General features: G+C 48.7%; 2 protein-coding genes across 4 annotated transcripts in view; one reads left to right on the top strand and one right to left on the bottom strand.

Annotated features, from left to right (window-relative positions):
* The first annotated feature begins 2,575 nt into the window (after positions 1 to 2,575).
* On the top strand, positions 2,576 to 18,077 carry Echdc2 (enoyl-CoA hydratase domain containing 2). Of its 3 annotated transcripts, none has more exons than XR_009057997.1 (11): positions 2,576 to 2,776; positions 6,722 to 6,789; positions 6,870 to 6,957; positions 8,935 to 9,021; positions 9,889 to 9,981; positions 11,311 to 11,367; positions 11,490 to 11,677; positions 14,806 to 14,856; positions 16,285 to 16,332; positions 16,959 to 17,631; positions 17,736 to 18,075. XR_009057997.1 is itself a non-coding variant. In XM_057784745.1 (11 exons), the coding sequence occupies exons 3-11, from the start codon at positions 6,739 to 6,741 to the stop codon at positions 17,034 to 17,036; spliced, it is 741 nt and encodes a 246-aa protein (XP_057640728.1). In that variant the 5' UTR covers positions 2,729 to 2,776; positions 6,205 to 6,276; positions 6,722 to 6,738; the 3' UTR covers positions 17,037 to 18,077. The 3 variants fall into 3 exon arrangements, 2 of the variants coding, with proteins under 2 accessions (XP_057640727.1, XP_057640728.1); XM_057784745.1 differs by adding an exon at positions 6,205 to 6,276 and having other exon boundaries at positions 2,729 to 2,776; positions 16,959 to 18,077; XM_057784744.1 differs by having other exon boundaries at positions 16,959 to 18,076.
* The window catches only part of Zyg11a (zyg-11 family member A, cell cycle regulator), a 32,783-nt gene continuing 30,992 nt past the window's right edge, over positions 16,405 to 18,195 (bottom strand). The window contains exon 15 of the mRNA XM_057784743.1: positions 16,405 to 16,471. The gene's annotated coding sequence lies outside the window, so the exon portion shown is untranslated. The remainder of the gene's footprint in view (positions 16,472 to 18,195) is intronic.

Genomic DNA, 18,195 nt, shown 5'->3' with positions numbered 1-18,195 from the left:
ATTCCAAGAACTGCAGAGCCAGCCAGGACCACTCTCAGAAGAGGGCAAGGCTGGGTGTTGGAGCATACCCAGTGCTTCCCGGCAGTCAGTCCTCCCCTCAAGCAACAGGGATTCTTTGGAACATCCTGAAGAACCATAACAGAGATAGTGGTCAACCAGACAACACTTGACCAAGACATCAGTGGTATACAATGTTTGTCCCTTGTTTTATTTTATTTTCCTACTCAAATGTACCGCTCCTGTCGGCACCCCAAAGACAGACCTGGGGGCTATCAGACTCTCTATTCTCCCTAGCCGTGTCACAACGATCAATCTTCTTTCTCTGTCCTTTATCATTCTCGCTCTCTCTCTCTCAAAAAAAAAAAAAAAAAAAAGCAGGAAGGGGGGATTGGAGAGATGGTTTCGTAAGGATGTGACGGCCAGCCCTAACCTGATGGCTCTGTGTTTTTGCCTGCCCAGAAAACTATCCCAGGCCTTAGAATGCTCAGACCTGAGGGAAAACTACTTACACAGGTTCCCCATGATAACTAAGAAACTTAATGTGGAGCCAGGCAACCCTTAAGGGCCGTTGACTTTCTCTGGAATTCCTGGGAGGTCCTAGTGGCTGGCAGGTGAGATAAGAATAGGGTAATGGAGCCGGGCGATGGTGGCACACGCCTTTAATCCCAGCACTCGGGAGGCAGAGGCAGGCGGATCTCTGTGAGTTAGAGGTCATCCTGGTCTACAGACTGAGTTTCAGGACAGTCAGAGCTACATAGAGAAACCCTGTCTCGAAAAAACAGAACAAAATAACAATAGGATGACGGGCTGTGAGGCCTTAACAGCCGCCTCTGCTTCTGTACACCTGCTTGTCCCCATGGGAAAGGGGAGGAAACGGTCTTTCATTACTATATAGTGGGGAGGAAAAGACAGCTGAGGGAAGAAAACCGTGTTCCTGCCCAGCTGTGGACTCCATGGACACTTGTCGGCCACACCTTTCTGATGTCCTCCCTTAAGACCCCGGGAGCCTCCACTTCTGGGAAGAATGAATTCATCTAATCTAAATTAGAATTGGGTCTAAGTCTTTGGTCTTTCCCAGTGGGCTCAAACGCCGTTAACAGTTGAAGGTTAAGCACACTTGTTATTCTTGCAAAGGACCAGAATTTGATTTCCAGCACCCACACGGTGGCTCACACTGTCTATAATTCCAGTTTCAGGAGAACCTGACGCTTCTTATGCCTCTGGGGGCACCAGGATAGCACAGGCATACATGTGGGCAAAACATTCATACACAAAAAATATATAAAGTAATTTTTTTAGATAAATAAAGGTTTTTGTTTGGTTTATCTTATTAATTTTGAGACAGGGTCTCATTGTGTGACCGTGACTTCCTTTAAATACACAGAATCTGCCTGTCTTTCCAGTTTAGGGAAGGTGATAGGGACTCTCTTCTGGTCTCCAATGGAAACAGGCACACAGAGTTGGCAGGCAAAACACTCAAACTCATTTTTTTTTTTTTTTTTTTTTTTTTTTTTTTTTTTTTTGCTTTTCAAGACAGGTTTTCTCTGTGGCTTTGGAGCCTGTCCTGGAACTAGCTCTTGTAGACCAGGCTGGTCTCGAACTCACAGAGATCCGCCTGCTTCTGCCTCCCAAGTGCTGGGATTAAAGGCATGCACCACCACCGCCCGGCTACTCAAACTCATTTTTTAAAAAAAGAGGTAATTTTGGCTGATATTCTAATAGCCATCCCTGTTCTCTTTTGGTAACTGGTTGATTTTTTTTTTTTTTTTTTTGACAGTGTCAGTGAAGGAGGCCTAGTTGACCTCACAATATGCAAACCAGGCTGGCCTTGACCTCACAAAAATTTACCCGCCTCAGTCTCTGGAGTGCTGGAATTAAAGCCATCGAAACCAGATTCTCCTTCACTTTTAAAAGACGGTTTGTTGAGCAAGGATTCTTGATAAAAAGGGTTTTCTCCTTTTAGCATTTCTTTTTTTTTTCTTTTAGCATTTCGAATACAGCTTGTGTTATTTGTTATTTTGTGCTGTTTGCCATAAGCTGGCCTTGAGATCACCGCCTAGTTGCGGATAACTGGCTTTTTGCGGTCCTGTTTAACTGAGACGCTCCGCTATGCACACACACACACACACAAACATCAGCGGCATGAGTTTTACTCTTAACGAGGGCCCATAGCTTGACTGTGGGGATGTTCACCTCAGACATTTGATTGATTCACCCTGGATGACCCCCCCAGGTCCCTGCAAGACCTCTACGTAGGAAGGTTAGGTGAACAATGGAGTTCAGGTGGACTGGCAGTTCACGGCTATTTCTAGCCTGACCTTACTGCCTCTGGGAGATGAGACCTTGTCACTGGGTGCAGACCACTCCCCAGTGACTAGTGAACTGAGGTACACGTGAAGAAGGCACACGCAACACATTCGGGTTTGGATACCACCTTCCTGCCGGCGCATTCGTGGAAAACCGCGGCGTGCCCAGAAGCTTTCTCACACCGCCTCGGGGTCTCCGGGGTCGCGGGCCGCCGCACCCTTCTCTCCGCCCATAGGTGGAGCCCTTTGCGAGGCCTCGCCCGCCCCGGAACTTCGACTCTCCTGCTTGACGGCCGAGGACCCCGGTCTCCGCGCTACCTAGCCAGCCTGCTCCCCGATGCTGCGCGCCCTGCCCCGCGTGCTGCGCCTCTCGCGCCCCTGGAGTTCCCTGGGGGCCCGCGGCTGCGCCTCCAACGCGACGACCAGGACACCCGAGATCCAAGTGCAGGCGCTGACTGGTCCGGACCAAGGTAAAGTTACGGGCAGGGAGACTAAGGCGGGAGGATAGGAGGATTGGATTTCAGGCTGCCCCGGGGTCTAGAAGGAGCTCCCGGACTTTGTCCGGAGTGGACTTTGTATCCGTCTCCCCAGACTCTGTGGAGGACAGGAGAGCTTGGAGCGGAGTTGTGCTCCAGGGGATCAGGATCAAGAGTGCTGGCCAGGACTTTTCCCTCCCAGGGCCTTGGCGATGATTCTGGGGGAGGAGATGGCGGATCCAATCCGGAGGGACCTGCGGGGACAAGGAGGGAGGGAGGCACGGGTGTGGGTCCGCCTACACACAAGTTCAAATTCAAAGTCTTTTATTATACAGTATGCTGTGAAGTATGGGTGCTTGTTTGGACCTCAGAGGCGTTAGTTGGGTGCGGACCCCTCTCTCATCAGTGTGACCTCCATCCCATCTCCTTTCCCATATTTGATGTATTGTTTTATTGTTTGTGTTAGACTTACGTACTTATTTTATCATTGAATAAGTGTGGATACGTGTACTATAGGGCACACTTTTTTTTTTTGGTTTTTCGAGACAGGAATTCTCTGTGTAGCTTTTTTGGAGCCTGTCCTGGAACACACACTGTAGACCAGCCTGGCCTCGAACTCACAGAGATCCACCTGCCTCTGCCGCCCAACAAACTATTTTTTATGTCCTTTGTGGGCATTTATGTCTGTGTATCTCCTGAGTGCCTAGTGCCCGTGGAGGACAGAAGAGGGTGTCATATCCTCTGGAACTGGAGATGGACGATTGCTCAGAACCACTTGCATAAGAGCTGCTTTCCTGAATAAATCTAAAGCACCACCACCTTCCTGCTGGTGTCGACCAGTCCCTCTGTGCATCCGTCACTTTTGGCATACATGAACCGCCATGTATGCCACCGAGGCGGAACAGAAAGAGAGGCAAAGTTATGGGGACATGGGAAGAGAAAGGATTTCCACCACCCTGGAGTATGGCTAAACCCTCTGGTCAAGAGAGAATGAATTGCATCATGGGGCCAGGCACGGTGGCCCACACCTTTAAACCCAGCACTTGGGAGGCAGAAGCAGGTGGATCTCTGACTTTCCAGGCCAGTCTGGTTTACATAGCAGGTTCTAGGCCAGTCAAGGCTATATAATGAGACCCTGTATATAATAATAATAATTTCACATCGACTGCCGAGATGGCTTAGGGGGAAAAGCCCTTGCCACCATACCTGAGAGATCCATTCTGAATCCAGGGATCTAGGCTGCAGAAGACCTAGCTCACTCAAGCTGTCTTCTGATCTCCACGTAATTAACACGGGGTGTGCATGTCCCCACATATACAGACATACACACAATAGATAAGTAAATAAATACATGTGATTTTGTTTTTGTTTTTTTTTTTGGTTTTTTTTTTTTTTTGGTTTTTCGAGACAGGGTTTCTCTGTGGTTTTGGAGCCTGTCCTGGAACTAGCTCTTGTAAGACCAGGCTGGTCTCGAACTCACAGAGATCCGCCTGCCTCTGCCTCCGGAGTGCTGGGATTAAAGGCGTGCGCCACCACCGCCCGGCCGATTTTGTTGGTTTTGATTTTTGTTTTTGAGACAGGGTTTCTCTATGTAGCCCTGGCTGTCCTGAAACTCTGAGATCCGCCTGCCTCTGCCTCTCGAGTTCTGGGATTAAAGGAGTGCGCCACCACCGCCCAGCTACAAATGTAATTTTTAAGAGAATTTCATCGTAATTAGCAACACTTGTGTAAAGTCTTTCGCAATTCCCAGAGGTAAACCTGCAATTTTCTAATAAGGCCTTGCACCTGCTGGCCACTAGGGGCGGTCAAGGGAGGTTCCCTAAATAACAGCAAGCGGGTCACTGGGAAATAAACAGAAGTTTCCAGCAGGCGCAGCCTGGGACAGTTCAGATTAGAGAAGACCCAAAGCAGAAACTGGTGGCTTCAGCAGCAGCTGTAGTGGCAGCAGCTCACACTGCGCGAGTGCCGTTTCTTCACAGTGATCCAGGCGGAGTGCTCAGAACAACTGGACTGTCCTGAAGCCAAGCTGGCCTTTTTCTAGCATGTATTTTGGGTGGGAGGAGGGGGCACATGCTACACAGTGTGTGTGGAGGTCAGAGGACAACTGGCAGGTTTTGATTCTCCATCATGTGGGTTGCAGGGATGAACTCAAATTCTCAGTCTTGTCAGCACACACCTCCACCCACCGAGCCATCTCTATGACCCTGGAAATAAACATTTTATTTCTTTTTTTGTTTGTTTGTTAAACTGTTTTTCCAAGACCAGGTTTCTCTGTGCCGCCTTGGCTGTCCTAGAACTCACTCTGTAGATCAGGCTGGCCTCAGACTCAAGAGATTAACTGCCCCTGCCTCCTGAGTGCTGGGATTAAAGGCATGGGCCACCACTGGGTGGCTTATTGTTTCTTCTTATTTATTTTTTATCATATGTATATGAGTATTTTGCTTGCTTATATATGTGTGCACACATGTGCACCTGGGTCCCTTGGACACTAGAAGAGGATGTTGGATCTCCTGGACTTGGAGTTGCAGATCGTTGTGAGCTACGGAATGAGAGTCCTTTGGAAGAGCAGCCTGTGTTCTTACCACTGAGTCATCTCCCCGGCCCTGAAATTAGTATTTTTTTTTTTTTTTTTTTTTTTGGTTTTTCGAGACAGGGTTTCTCTGTAGCTTTGGTGCCTGTCCTGGAACTAGCTCTTGTAGACCAGGCTGGCCTCGAACTCACAGAGATCCGCCTGCCTCTGCCTCCCGAGTGCTGGGATTAAAGGCGTGCGCCACCACCGCCCGGCTGAAATTAGTATTTTTAACAATATTAACCAATGCTCAACCCCTTAGCCAAATCCCTTCAAAAAGAGTTTTGTCTCCCTGATCTGTCTCATGAAAAAGAACTGTCGCACTGACTTCAGATATAGACACACCTGCCGTGTGAAGGCTGGGTCTCTTGCTGGACATAGAGGTGTACTCTTGTAAGCCCAATACTTGGGAGGTAGAAACAGGAGACTCAGGAGTTAAGGCTACTCTGGGCTGCATTAGACATTGTCTGGGCAGGGTGGCATTTGCCTTTAATCTGAGCACTTGAGAGAGAGAGGTAGGTGGATCTCTGCGAGGCTGGCCTGGCCTTTACATGGTGAATTCCAGTTGTCAGGGATACCTTGGAGACCTTATTTCCAATAAATAAATGCATATCTGGGGCTGAGGATATAGCCCAGCCGGTAGCATACTCACCTAGCATACCTGAAGTCCTGGCTTTGATGGCCAGCACCGGATAAACTGGGTGTGGCGGCACTGGCCTCTAATCCCAGTGCTCTGGCGGTCAAGGCAGGAGGAGCAGACTTCCGCCCCCTTGGCTACGTAACAAGTTGGAGGCTAGTCTGGGTTCTATTAGAGCCCATCTCAACAATTAAGAATAACGATTTTCTGGCAAAGGAAAGAAATTCATGGAGGTGATTTCTACTGCCTGAAGAGAGAGGAAGCGGGACTGACTGGCCAGGGCGTGTGGTGAGTCCTGAGGTAGTTGGTCCAGTTCTATGTCTTTATCCTGACTGATGGATACAAGGATATTTGTATCCTGAATATTACTCCTTAGAGGGAACTGTGTGGTTGGGGTGGGGGAGGATAATGCAGAGGGAGCAATGGGATTGAAGGCTCATGTATGAGAGAGCTTGTGGGTCCGTGTCCATGCTCTTGTGGGTCCGTGTCCATGCTCTTGTTGGTTCAGTTCACAGTTCACAAGCCCTTATACTCCCTCTGGGGCAGAGAAAGCAAGGGTTATTCTGTTTAATGCTTGGAAAAACTGAGGCCCAAATCGAGTGTGCGGCTTGGCTTGCTGCAGGTCACACGGCTCCTCAAGGGAAGAGGCTACCTTGAACTGGGCCTCCTGCCTCCAGACGTCCCTGACTGAGCAGGGCCACCCGGCTCACTCAAGGCTGCCTGTCCCTTGCAGGAATCACTGAAATTCTGATGAACAGACCTCATGCCCGAAATGCCCTGGGGAACATCTTCGTCAGTGAGGTGAGAAAGGGTTCTCCAGGGCGTGGCCAGGGATAGACTAGGAGATGTCTGACTGACTATACAGTCTCTGTCCTCTCCAGCTGCTGGAAGCTCTGGCCCAGCTTCGGGAAAACCAGCAAGTCCGCGTCCTGATCTTCCGAAGTGGAGTGAAGGGTGTGTTCTGTGCAGGTGGGTTCCCTCCCACCCTCTCCCCGTCTCCTCCCCAGGGATTGCTGTGCCTTCAGGCTCCAAATAGAACACATTCCCATTTTGGAGATAGGAAAGATGCAGGCAGGTAAAATTCCTCACCCAGTTTGGCTTAAACAGCTAGTATAGGATTCAGTTTGAACTTGGTCTCTCTGGATTGTATCTTTGTTCTTTCTGTACTGTCTTGCTTCCTTCTGAGCCTTTATGGAAGAAATGGAAACACTGAGTCCCAGCATGCTCACAAAGTAAATTCCAGTCCTTGTCCCTAGAGCACTGCCTCCAACCTGCATCCCCTGGCTCACAAGGGCACCTTGAACTTGAGAAACAGCACTCCAAACCTACAAGAGGGAAGTTAAAAAAACAAAACAAAACAAAGCATAGCTCTTAGGCCCCATGGACCCTACAACCTAACCTTTGAAGAATTAATTCGCTAAGTGTGATGACACATGCCATATCCCCAGCACTTTTGAGACTGACAAGAAGATAAAAATGATCATTTAACTTTTAGTTTTACTGGTTTTTCATTTGTTTCCTTTAAGAAACGTTTTTCTATAGCCCAGGTTGGCCTTGAACTCACTTTGTAGCTGAGGTTGATTTGTGACTTCTGATCCTCATACCTTCACCTCTGAGTGCTGGAATTCCAGGTGTGTGCCACCACCCACCGCTTGTGTTTTTTGTTTTTGTTTTTGTTTTGAAAGTCATCTCTCTGGAAGTTGGAGAGCTGGTTCAGCAATTAAGAGCATATACTGCTGGCATAGGCAGGCATTGTGGTAGAGAAGTGGTTGAGAGCTACATCCTGATCTGAAGGCAAAGCTGGGAGGCGGAGGGAGAAAAGGATGGGGGGAGCAGAGGAGGCTGGGCAGTAACACACCTCCAACAAGGTCACACCTCCTAACCCTTCTCAAAGAGTGCTACTCCCTAGTGATGAAGCATTCAAATCTATGAGCCTATAGAGGCCATTCTTATCCAAACCACCACACCTGCCAGCACTGAGGACCTGAGTCTGGGTCCCAGCACCCAGATCAGATGGCTCACAACCGTCGCAACTCCAGCTCTGTGACTCTAGCTCAGGCAGATGGCTTGGCTTGCTTGCTTCTGGCCTCTGCACAGGTGTGCACACAGGTAACACCCACATAATTTAAAACAAAAATAAAATCTTTAAAGGCCAGGTGTGGTGGTGCACGCCTTTAATCCCAGCACTCTGCAGAGGCAGGTGAGTTTGAGACCACCTTCATCTACAGAGCTCCAGGACAGCCGGAGCTACATACTGAACCCTGTCTAGGAAAGAGAGAGAGAAAGAAGGGAAACTGTTTGGTTTTGTTTTTCAACCTGTGAATTTTCTCTTCATGCTCTTGACAGTGTTTTTAATTTTTTAAAAATTATTTTTAGGGGGCTGGAGAGATGGCTTAGCAGTTAAGAGCACTGGCTGCTCTTCCAGAGGTCCTGAGTTCAATTCCCAATATCCACATGGTAGCTCATAGCCATCTGTAATGAGATCTGGCACCCTCTTCTGACTTGCAGAGCACTCATACATAAAATATAAGAAAAGAAAAGAAATATTTATGTATGTGTGGATGAGTGTTTTGGCGTGTGTATGCATGCAGTGCCTAAAGAGTCCAATAGAGGGTGCCAAATCCTTTGGAATTGGAGTTACAGATGGCTATAAGCCACCATGTGGGCGCTGTAAATTGAATCGGGTCTTCTGGAAGAGCAGTCTTAACCACTGAACCACCTCTCCGGTCCCTTAACAGTGTTCTTTGATGTACAAAGGGCGTTCACTTTGAAGAAGTCCACTTTGTTTTGATGCTGTGGTTGCCCCTCTCTTTACTGGCTCCTAGGACTGTGTTTCCTGGTTCCTCCGCTTCCTCCCCGAGTCTCCTATGCTGGCTCCTTTCACTACCTGGGATGCTGCAGTAACAGGCCATTTCCTAGTAGTCACGAAGGGCTTGTCCTCTGCAGGTGCAGACCTGAAGGAACGGGAGCGGATGACTGCTGAGGAGGTGGGGTTCTTTGTCCAGCGGCTCCGAGGTCTGATGAGTGAGATTGGTGAGTCTGAGAGTGGGGTGGAAGGCTGGGGGCCCTGCCGGCACCTCCTCTGCCTGATACCATCTCCTCTCTAAAGAGGGTATTCTTTCTGTTTTGAGCTCAATGAGGACACCAGGGATTGCGAAGAGCAGACGGGGGTCGGGGAGGTACATTTCTTCCCTTCCTCCTTTTAAAAACTATTATTTTTATTTTAGACACCCTGGGTACTCTAGGCTGGACCTCCCCCATTGCTGGGATTATATATGCTACCAAGTCTGGCTACAAGTTATTTCTAGCAGCCTTAGTTCTTTAGCCACAGACCCAGTCCCATGGACCTCCCAGTCCTCCTAGTAACTCCGGAGTCGTCAAGTTCACGGAACACACTTTCGGGCTTTGACAATGACTGTGCCTAGTCCCTGGCACACCCTTCCTGGCTACCTAACTTTTCAGCCACCCTCCAAGGCCTCCAGCGCGTCCTCACACAGGAAGTCCTCCTCACCAACTCTAAGCTCCCTGTTCTCAGAACACAGAAGGCCTCAGATTGTCATTGGCTGGTTATGAGTTTGCTTGCCTTCTTTCTCAGGCTGATCCCCCTGGGAGGACAGGGGCTCACCTGGTTGGGTTCCATGCCAGGACCATGCACAGGGCTTGGTACATAGGAGACGGGTCCTAGCAAGAGGGTGGGCTTGCAGCATCAGCCCATTCCCCCGTTCCCAATCCCTGATGGGGTCCAGAACTTACCCTATTGGGAAAAACAAATTTCTCAGATAATCTGACTGAGGTATCAGGCGGGGTTCCTCAGCCTGGGATCTGCAAGACCCTCTGTCCGAGGCCCTCCGTACTGGACCTGCTAGGATTTGTAGGTTAAGCCAACCTTTGTCTCCACAGCTGCCTTCCCTGCACCCACTATTGCAGCCATGGACGGCTTTGCCTTGGGCGGGGGCCTGGAACTGGCCCTGGCCTGTGACCTCCGAATAGCAGGTACTTGGCAGGGTAGAGTTGGGGGATGGAGGGTGGCGGGGCTGCAACTTTCCCAGCCAAGCTGGGAAAGTCAGATTTCTGTTAAGTCAGCCACCACTTGGCCTTTCAAACAATTGAAGCCCCGAGGCAGCGTAGGAGACGGGAAGCAGGTAAATCCGCTTCACCACCCACAGCTGTTGTAGACCATGCCTGTGAGAGTTGCTTTCCTCATCTGAGAAAGGTTGCAGAATTCTGAGCCACAGCTGACTACGCAGCAAAGAGAGGCGAAGCCAAAGAGGACAAAGTTAGGGAACTTGATCGTGTAGATCTGGCCAAGTTAGATTACTTGAACTGAACAAAGGTGAGCCGTGAGGGCTGTTTGTCACTGTCCCAGCTCACTGCAAAGGTGACTGGGCAGTGTGATCAGGTGTTCTACAGTAGAGCCCCAAGTAGTGGAGGAGAACCAAGATCACTGGTCACTTTTTAAGGTCAGACTTAGCTGGGAGAGCCCTTCTTAGAGGTAGATAGTTGGAGTGCCACCAAGGTGCCCGCCCCCTACTGCCTTCCCTTTCAAAGCCAGGAATATTAAATTATGTATCCAGGCATGAGGGCGGTTTCTGTCTACACTATGTGCAGAAGAGAGACTTGAGCGGAGCTTTGGTCTGACTCAGTGGTAGAGGGGTTGCCTAGCATGCCTGAGGCTTGGTTCCATCCCCAGCACCACACACACACTAAAAGTAGCTGGAGAGAGTTCAACCCTAGAGCCAGGCCAACAGAATTCTGCAGGAGGTTCAGGCAGGTATCTCAGAGTGGAGAGCCCCTCTTGAGCAATGGCACAGTCCTATCTTATTGCCTCTACTGCACGGGTCAGGTGGCCTGTATTTAGGGAACTCAGCAGAGGACTATCAAGGAAAAACACTCAGGAGGCAAAACTTAGAAGACTGTCCCGTGAACCCTCAGGGATATTTCAGGCTGACACAGTCTATGAGGGAGAACCACAGTTGTAACAGGCGCCATGAACAGTCGAGGTTAGGAAATCCAGTAACCTACAAATCAATGTCAGGCATCCGCTGGGGACCCCTTCCTTGCTGCTGGCACTTCATTCATTCCCTAGTCTGTGTGACATGGGCAGAAGGGTAGCCATCTTTCCCCACGATGCACACTCAGGAAGGGAAGACCCAAAGATTTACAACCACAGCACAGTAGCTGGGATGGTGGGCAGGGGCCTGGGCAGACTGGAGGTCTGGGTATGGCCAGACCTTGAGGAAGTAGCTGGAGGCAGAGCTATGGTCTGCCCAGGGACTGGTAATGGAGGATGTGCAAGAGGCAACTTCATTCTTGTTTAAACAGCTTCCTCAGCTGTCATGGGGCTAATTGAGACCACCCGAGGACTTCTCCCAGGAGCAGGTAACCTCACCCGACTTCTTTGCCCCAGGTTATTTCTTCCTTCCATCCTGACTGTTCCCAAGATGAGTTTCTCTCCATTTACCCTTCTCAGCCTGACTCACTGCTCTCCCCTCTACTGGCAGGGGGGACTCAGAGGCTGCCCCGCTGCCTGGGCGTGGCCCTAGCAAAGGAGCTCATCTTCACAGGCCGGAGACTGGATGGGATGCAGGCCCATCAGCTGGGCCTGGTAAATCACGCTGTGGCGCAGAATGATGAGGGTAATGCTGCCTACCACCGGGCACTGGCACTGGCTCAGGAGATCCTGCCCCAGGTATGGTGACAGCTGGGGCACAGAGGGGAGGGATGATGGGCGGCCCAGGGGACCTGATGTGTCCTGGAGCTGCACAAGATCCACACCTTGTGACCCCTGAAGTTTTGGCACCTATTCTGTTACAGAGTAGCTGAAGTCAACTTTAATTCTAAACTCATATACAAAGTAAATTTAGAAGGACTGGAATCTAGTGGGCTGCAAGCCATTGAAGCTGCAGTATCTAGTAACTTCCTGTGATGGTAGCAACCTTCATTACTTGTATGAAGCACGGTCTCATGATCCCTAATCCACAGTAGACCCCTTTCAAATGCCAGGAGGCACCTGTGATACTACAGTGCTCCCTTTAAGTGTCCCCAAGACCCAGAAAACTAGACATGCCACCTTTCCTACCTCTGCATAGCAGATTGTTTCTTGAAATAATCAGGACCTACATTAACTCATTAGGACTTCATACATGCTAAATAAACCTTAACTAGGGAGTTAAAGACTAGCCTGGGCTAGATGCAAGAGCCCTGGGGTCGATCCTGGGGTAATCCCACAAGATTTAAACTACTTGCTGGACAGGTTTAGACCCAGGATCTAGCTGATTTGGGTGTCCAAGGCCTGGAGGTTTGTGCTTTTCACAAAGGAAGCTGGAAGTGAGGGTAAGATCAGTTTTCATAAAAGTATAAGGCAATTGAACTCATCCAGGTCACCGAGTGACTGTAGCATCAAAACACAGGTCACAGTAAACTGTAGGATTGTGAAACATGTGTTGGGGGTCAGCCAGTCGAGTGCTTGCCTCCCAAACATGAGAGTAAAAACCTGTCAGGGCTTTATTTGGAGGCCAGACAACTTAAACTAACTGGGAAACCAAGGAGAGACCATGTCTTAAAAATGTGGAGCAGAATGCCAGGATGAAGTGTGAAGTGTCAGCTGGTCCACACACACCAGCACAGGTGGGCATGTGTACAAACACAAGAGACACTCAGAAGTAGAATCCAAAAATTTTAATTTTGAAGGAAAATATATTTCAATGTTACAAAACAGCCAAAATATAATATTTCAAATATTAGCCACACATCAGTTTAACATTACGACTACATTTGAAGCTGGCAGTGGTGGCACACGCCTTTAATCCCAGCATTTGGGAGGCAGAGGTAGGAAGATCTGTTAGTTTGAGGCCACCCTGGTCTACAGAGCAAGTTCCAGGACAGCCAAGGCTACTCCATTTGAAAGCCAGTTGTATAATGCTAGCATTCAGTAGGTTGAGGTAGGAGGATTTCTTTGAGGTCAAGACCAGCTTGGGCTACTGAGAACCTATCTTAAGCCCCCTAAACTTTTTAGAGGGGAGGGGAACTTCTGCAGTCTTTAAATTGAAATAATCCCACACGATGGGATGTTCTGTCAAGGACAATTTCCTGCGTATACTTCAGCAAGGAGTCCGACGCCCTGCGCAGGGCAACCTTATGCTGACAAAGCCTCTGAGCTCATACAGAACTCAGAATGACCGAGTGACTGAAGCCTCCAGAGGGAGCCAGGCGAGTGAGCTAGCTGGACATGTAGGCTGGATATTTGCCTTTTGGAATAAACTGAACAGAAGCTCAGGGTGATTTAGATTTCCAAATAGTGAAGCATGGAAGAATTGCATCATCCTAGGGTTACAGGCATTTCAGTGCTTCAAGAATAGCTGGAGGGAGGGTTGGGGATTTGACTCAGTGGTAGAATGCTTGCCTAACACACACAAGGCTCTAGCAAGGACCAATCCTTAGTATTGACAAAAATTAAAAAGCCAGGAATGAGAGGTAGCACATACCTTTAAACAGAGTAGAGGTTTACATTGCATCGTCCACATAGCAAGTTCCAGGCTAGCCAGAACTACAAAACAAGACCTTGCTTCTGAATAAAATCAAAGTAATTTTGTGTACCAAACACCAGCCTAACCACACTGGCCACTTACATGTCCCACAGCTAGAACTTTCAGAGTAGGGTTTGTGTAGTAGACAATTAGGGCAAACCACTGAACAGAGAATGAAACGGTTCTGGAGCTTACAGAGACCCATTAGAATATATTATCCTTTAACTAAAGGAGTTGGCTGTAAGGCCACAAGTGACCCACTATTCCTATTCCCAAGTAACATCTGAAATTGTATCCACTGTATTTCTAATTTTAATATATAGAAATATACTTATGTCCATGTGGTGTATGTATGTTTTAACAATTGTTTTTATTTTTGAGACAGTGTTTCCCTGTGTAGCCCTACCTGTCTTGGAACTCACTCTATGTACCAGTCTGGCCTCACAGAGATCCGTCTGCCTCTGCCTCCCAAGTGCTGGGATTAAAGGTATGCGCCACCACCGCCTGGCATGTGCTATTTTTTTTTTTTATTCTATTCTACCCATCACTTCTATGAACATGAATACTCAGCTTTTTCTTCTTTGTCTTTTCTCTCTTTATTTTGGGGGGGGGGGGGAGAATAGGGTCTCATGTAGTTCAGGCTGGCCTCAAATTTACCTTCCCAGGTGCTATCATGGAGGACATTAAGTTTTTATTCTTATGAGAAAAATCAGTGCTGCTGATAGGTTATCATAGCAAATAAACCAAATAGAGGAGGCAAGAAGGGGATAAAATAAAAGTCAAACACTAGCACTTACTGGGGAAGGGCTGGAAGGGAAGGAACAACAGCGGGGAACTCGCTGGATACCTGTGGCTGCAGCACTCAACCCCATCTGTAAGATGTGTCGTCTGTAAGCACAGTGACCACCTTTGTGGCACGCGCCTGTTATCCTGAGGATAAGGACCACAAAGGAAGACCAGCTTCAGCAAGACCTTAAATGTTTGCTCAGAGGTGAGGGCTCGCCACGTGCTCACTGCGGGTCTCACTCAGTGGAGAGCACGTGGCGAGCATGGGTGAAGCTGCAGTTCTGTGGACTGTGATGGGTCGAACATGTTGGAAAGTCGGACTTAATGATGCCAGTAGGTTAAGACTAAAGGGGCCAGGGCATGTGGAATGTAAAAATGGAAGCTTGACTAAAGTATCAATGGGAAAGCTGGACACACAATCAGTCTGTACTGTACTTTCCTGTCCAAAGCTCTTCCCTTGAGCTATGTCTCTTTAGTCCAAATCTCTGGGTGTTCTCTCCCCTAGGCTCCCATTGCTGTGCGACTGGGCAAAGTTGCCATCGACCGAGGAATGGAGGTAAGATTCTCCTGGTCAGGATTTAAGTCAGCCATTCACTGGGTAGGATGTAGTATATTCCTGCCACACAGCTGTCAGAGCTCCTCAGAAATGGACTCTCCTAACACTCAGGGAGTCAGACCCATGTGCATGTAGCTCACTTCAGTGGGAAGTGTGCTGGGTTGTTGTTTTTATTTTTGGTTTTTTGAGACAGGGTTTCTCTTTGGATCCTGTCCTGGAACTCACTCTGTAGACCAGGCTGGCCTCAAACTCACAGAGGTTCACCTGCCTCTGCCTCCCAAGTGCTGGGATTAATGGCTTGCACCACTACCACCTAGCATGTGCTAATATTTTTGATTGCATCCTAAAGAAACAGGTTCAGAAGGGCAAGACCACATAGAAGTAAGCAGTAAGAAGGCAGGTCTGTGTGGTCCTCAGTTCATGTACCTGAGCTTGGGCTTGGGTTGGTGGCCCATAAAGAACATAAGTCAGCTCTCAGGACATTAGTTTACCTGTTGACCGTTCCTCTGCACCAGACCTGAGAACTGAAATGTAGGGCTGAAATATGTCTACTGCCTGCATGATATTAATGGTACTATAGGATAGCCAGTGTCAGGGACTAGCCCAGTGCTTGCCTGGTTAGCATGAGGCCCTGGCTTTAAGCCCCAACTGTGAATAGAATTACTGCTCACTTCTGATACTTGAAAGACTTACCAAGTTAGTTAAGTAGCCACATGGGACAAGTAGCTATTGGTACTGAGCAGTACTGAGTTAGACATTGTGTGTGTGTGTTTGTGTACACCCGTGTGCCTTTAATCTTAGCATTCAGAAGACATAAGCAAGAGGATCTCAGAACTCAAGGCCAGTCTAGGCCATGCAGAAAATCCTGTCTTGAAAAAAAAAGCAAGGAGCCAGAGAAAAGTTGAAATACAAGCAGAAACACAGACACGTAAACTGAGGACGGACGACTAGGAATGGCAACCTGGAAGGGAGGGATCTCAAGCCAAAGACCAATTCTTTCCACTTACTGCAGCATCTGGGACCTTAGGTTACCCTAACATGTCTCAGACTTCCCAGTAGATCAAAGCACTTGTTTTGGAAGTAAGTTTTGTGCTAGCTCCAGCGTCAGCAACAGTGAGCACGAGGCTGCAGAGGCTAGAGAATGCGCCAGGTCATAAAGACTGGAGCTTCATGCCCAAGTCCTGACAAAAGGCAGGAAGAAGAGACACTGGCTGAAACACGCAGAAGCCACCTCCACCTGAGAGCCACACCACGCAGCCTCCTCCCTACTTCTCTCGGCGTCCTTCATCACTGTTGTGACGTCCAGGCAACAGTTCTGGAGCAGCAGTTATTTCGGTTCCGACTGGTGGAGACAGTAGGGTGGGCTGGCTCTTCTGTGTGGAGGGGGTTGGGCAAAGTCATATTGACTCGGCAAGTACTTTTTTGCAGGTGGACATTGCATCAGGGATGGCCATTGAACACATGTGCTATGCCCAGGTATGTAACAACTGCTGGTTTGTGCATGCTTGGTGGGGGCTGAGCAAACACAGGGAGCCTCATGCAGTCTAACTATGCCAGTGGCTCCCGGGGAATCACAGATCTTCAGCTCAAGACTCTTTCCTTCATCATTTGGTACCTAGAGAGCCACAGGGAAAAAAGATGCTTCACAAACAGAAAAAATGACTTTTGCTGCCCAGTACCAGCTGCCTCTACTGGGGGCTCAACTGGAGTTAGTATGCTAAGGCATGGCTAGAACACACAGCCAACCCTATAGAGGGACTATACACCTGATGGCATACTATTCTGATAACTTGTGAGAAAGGAAACAAAAAACGCTACTCTCAATCATAACAGACAAAAATCCTAAGCAAAGAGTCTTGACTTGTGAACAGAACCTAGCGACGCCCTCATGGGCACTCCAAATGTCAGGAGTAACAGCCAGCTGCTAGAGGCTGGCCTTCCGGATACAGCACCCTCTGGGGCTCGCAACTTTACACAACCCGGAGTCCAGAGACAATGGAAGCACTTGGACCCAGATGTCACAGTCTAGATCCACTTATGCAATGCCCTTTTTGTCTTCTGATCCTATTCTTCCCAAACTAATAGCCATTGTGTCATTGCAGAACATCCCAACCCAGGACCGGCTGGAAGGGATGGCAGCCTTCAGGGAGAAACGACCCCCAAAATTTGTTGGCAAGTGATCCAGTTAATTTTAAACGCACACTATAAAAGAACAGGATGCAGAGGAAAAGTCTGCAGGCTAGCCCTCTTAAGCCCTCAGTTTCTTCACAAGAACAATGACAGACACTGTGACTGGCGCTGACCATGCCGCCCACTGCCACCTTCCACATTGCTCTCACCTTGGCTAGTCAGTGGGACCCAGGCCTTCCTGGTTCCCTTCACTCAAAGAAGCTTTGGGTTTGTGTCATGGGCTCTGATCGTCATTGAACAGTGAGAAGGAAGTCACAGAACAAATCCATCCAGGTTTATCTGAGCAAGTGTCAGGAGCCAGTTCAGAGATCCCAGCTCTCTGCAGATAACCCGGTGGAAATTCTGGACAAACCATTTAACTTCTCTAGAATTCGGCTTTTTTATCTGGAAATAATCAGTTGCGATGACTTAAAATCCCTATGTTCAATAAACATGCTACAGCCATTGGCTTGTTCTGAAACTGTGGGGACCTTTTGCAGACAGCAGACGGGCAGGAGCACTGACAAAGGTTAGCAGCCCTGAAAGACGGGATGGGGATTCGGGCGGTGCCTGGAGGACGAGTGGTTTGAACTGGCACGAGCAGAGGTGAGCTGAAAGGTGCCGTACTTGAAAAATAAAGGGGATACAGGGCCAGCTCCACCCAGGCCCCTGCGTACCTAAATGCCCGCCTCCTCTCCTCTTCTACTAAGGCTGCCAAGCTGATCTCTGGCTGATCATCCTCAGCACAAGCTTGCCCTGGAGCCACAGCAGCATGTCTTGCAGAACACACCAGCCTAAACAAATACCAAGCTATGTCTGCATCCCAGAAGGGAGAAAACCACGGATTCAGGGCCTTAGCATCAGCCCACCCTCACCATCTTCCTGATCTAGAAGACTACTGGAAAAGAAACCAAATTTGAAGGGGTGCCTGATAGGGAGCTGGACAACACACCTTGCACACCTTCCCACTAGCAGAGGTCAGTTCCCAGGAACACAATGTTCCTAGGTACCAGAACCTAGGCTCAGAATCTAAACCTTTTTTTTTTTTTTTTTTTTTTTTTTTGGCGAACACACAGCAATGTGAGTAGAGTTTATTGACATGATCATAAATTCTGCTTTTCTGAGACAGCGGACAATAGAAACAAGGTGGTATGTAGGCAAGATTAGTTT

The sequence above is a fragment of the Chionomys nivalis genome, chromosome 11 (genome assembly GCF_950005125.1).
Source record: "Chionomys nivalis chromosome 11, mChiNiv1.1, whole genome shotgun sequence".
NCBI classification, from domain to species: Eukaryota; Metazoa; Chordata; class Mammalia; order Rodentia; family Cricetidae; genus Chionomys; species Chionomys nivalis.
Note: the sequence above shows the minus strand (reverse complement) of the source record. Positions and strands in the feature narration are given on the sequence as shown.

What these genes read in the sequence shown, in the direction of transcription:
- Echdc2 (XM_057784744.1), top strand. Translation starts at nt 2,644, where the DNA reads ATGCTGCGCGCCCTGCCCCGCGTGCTGCGCCTCTCGCGCCCCTGGAGT. An exon ending in CTGTGACCTCCGAATAGCAG is followed by an intron (nt 9,982 to 11,310) that starts GTACTTGGCAGG and finishes TTGTTTAAACAG; the next exon opens with CTTCCTCAGCTGTCATGGGG. An exon ending in AACACATGTGCTATGCCCAG is followed by an intron (nt 16,333 to 16,958) that starts GTATGTAACAAC and finishes GTGTCATTGCAG; the next exon opens with AACATCCCAACCCAGGACCG.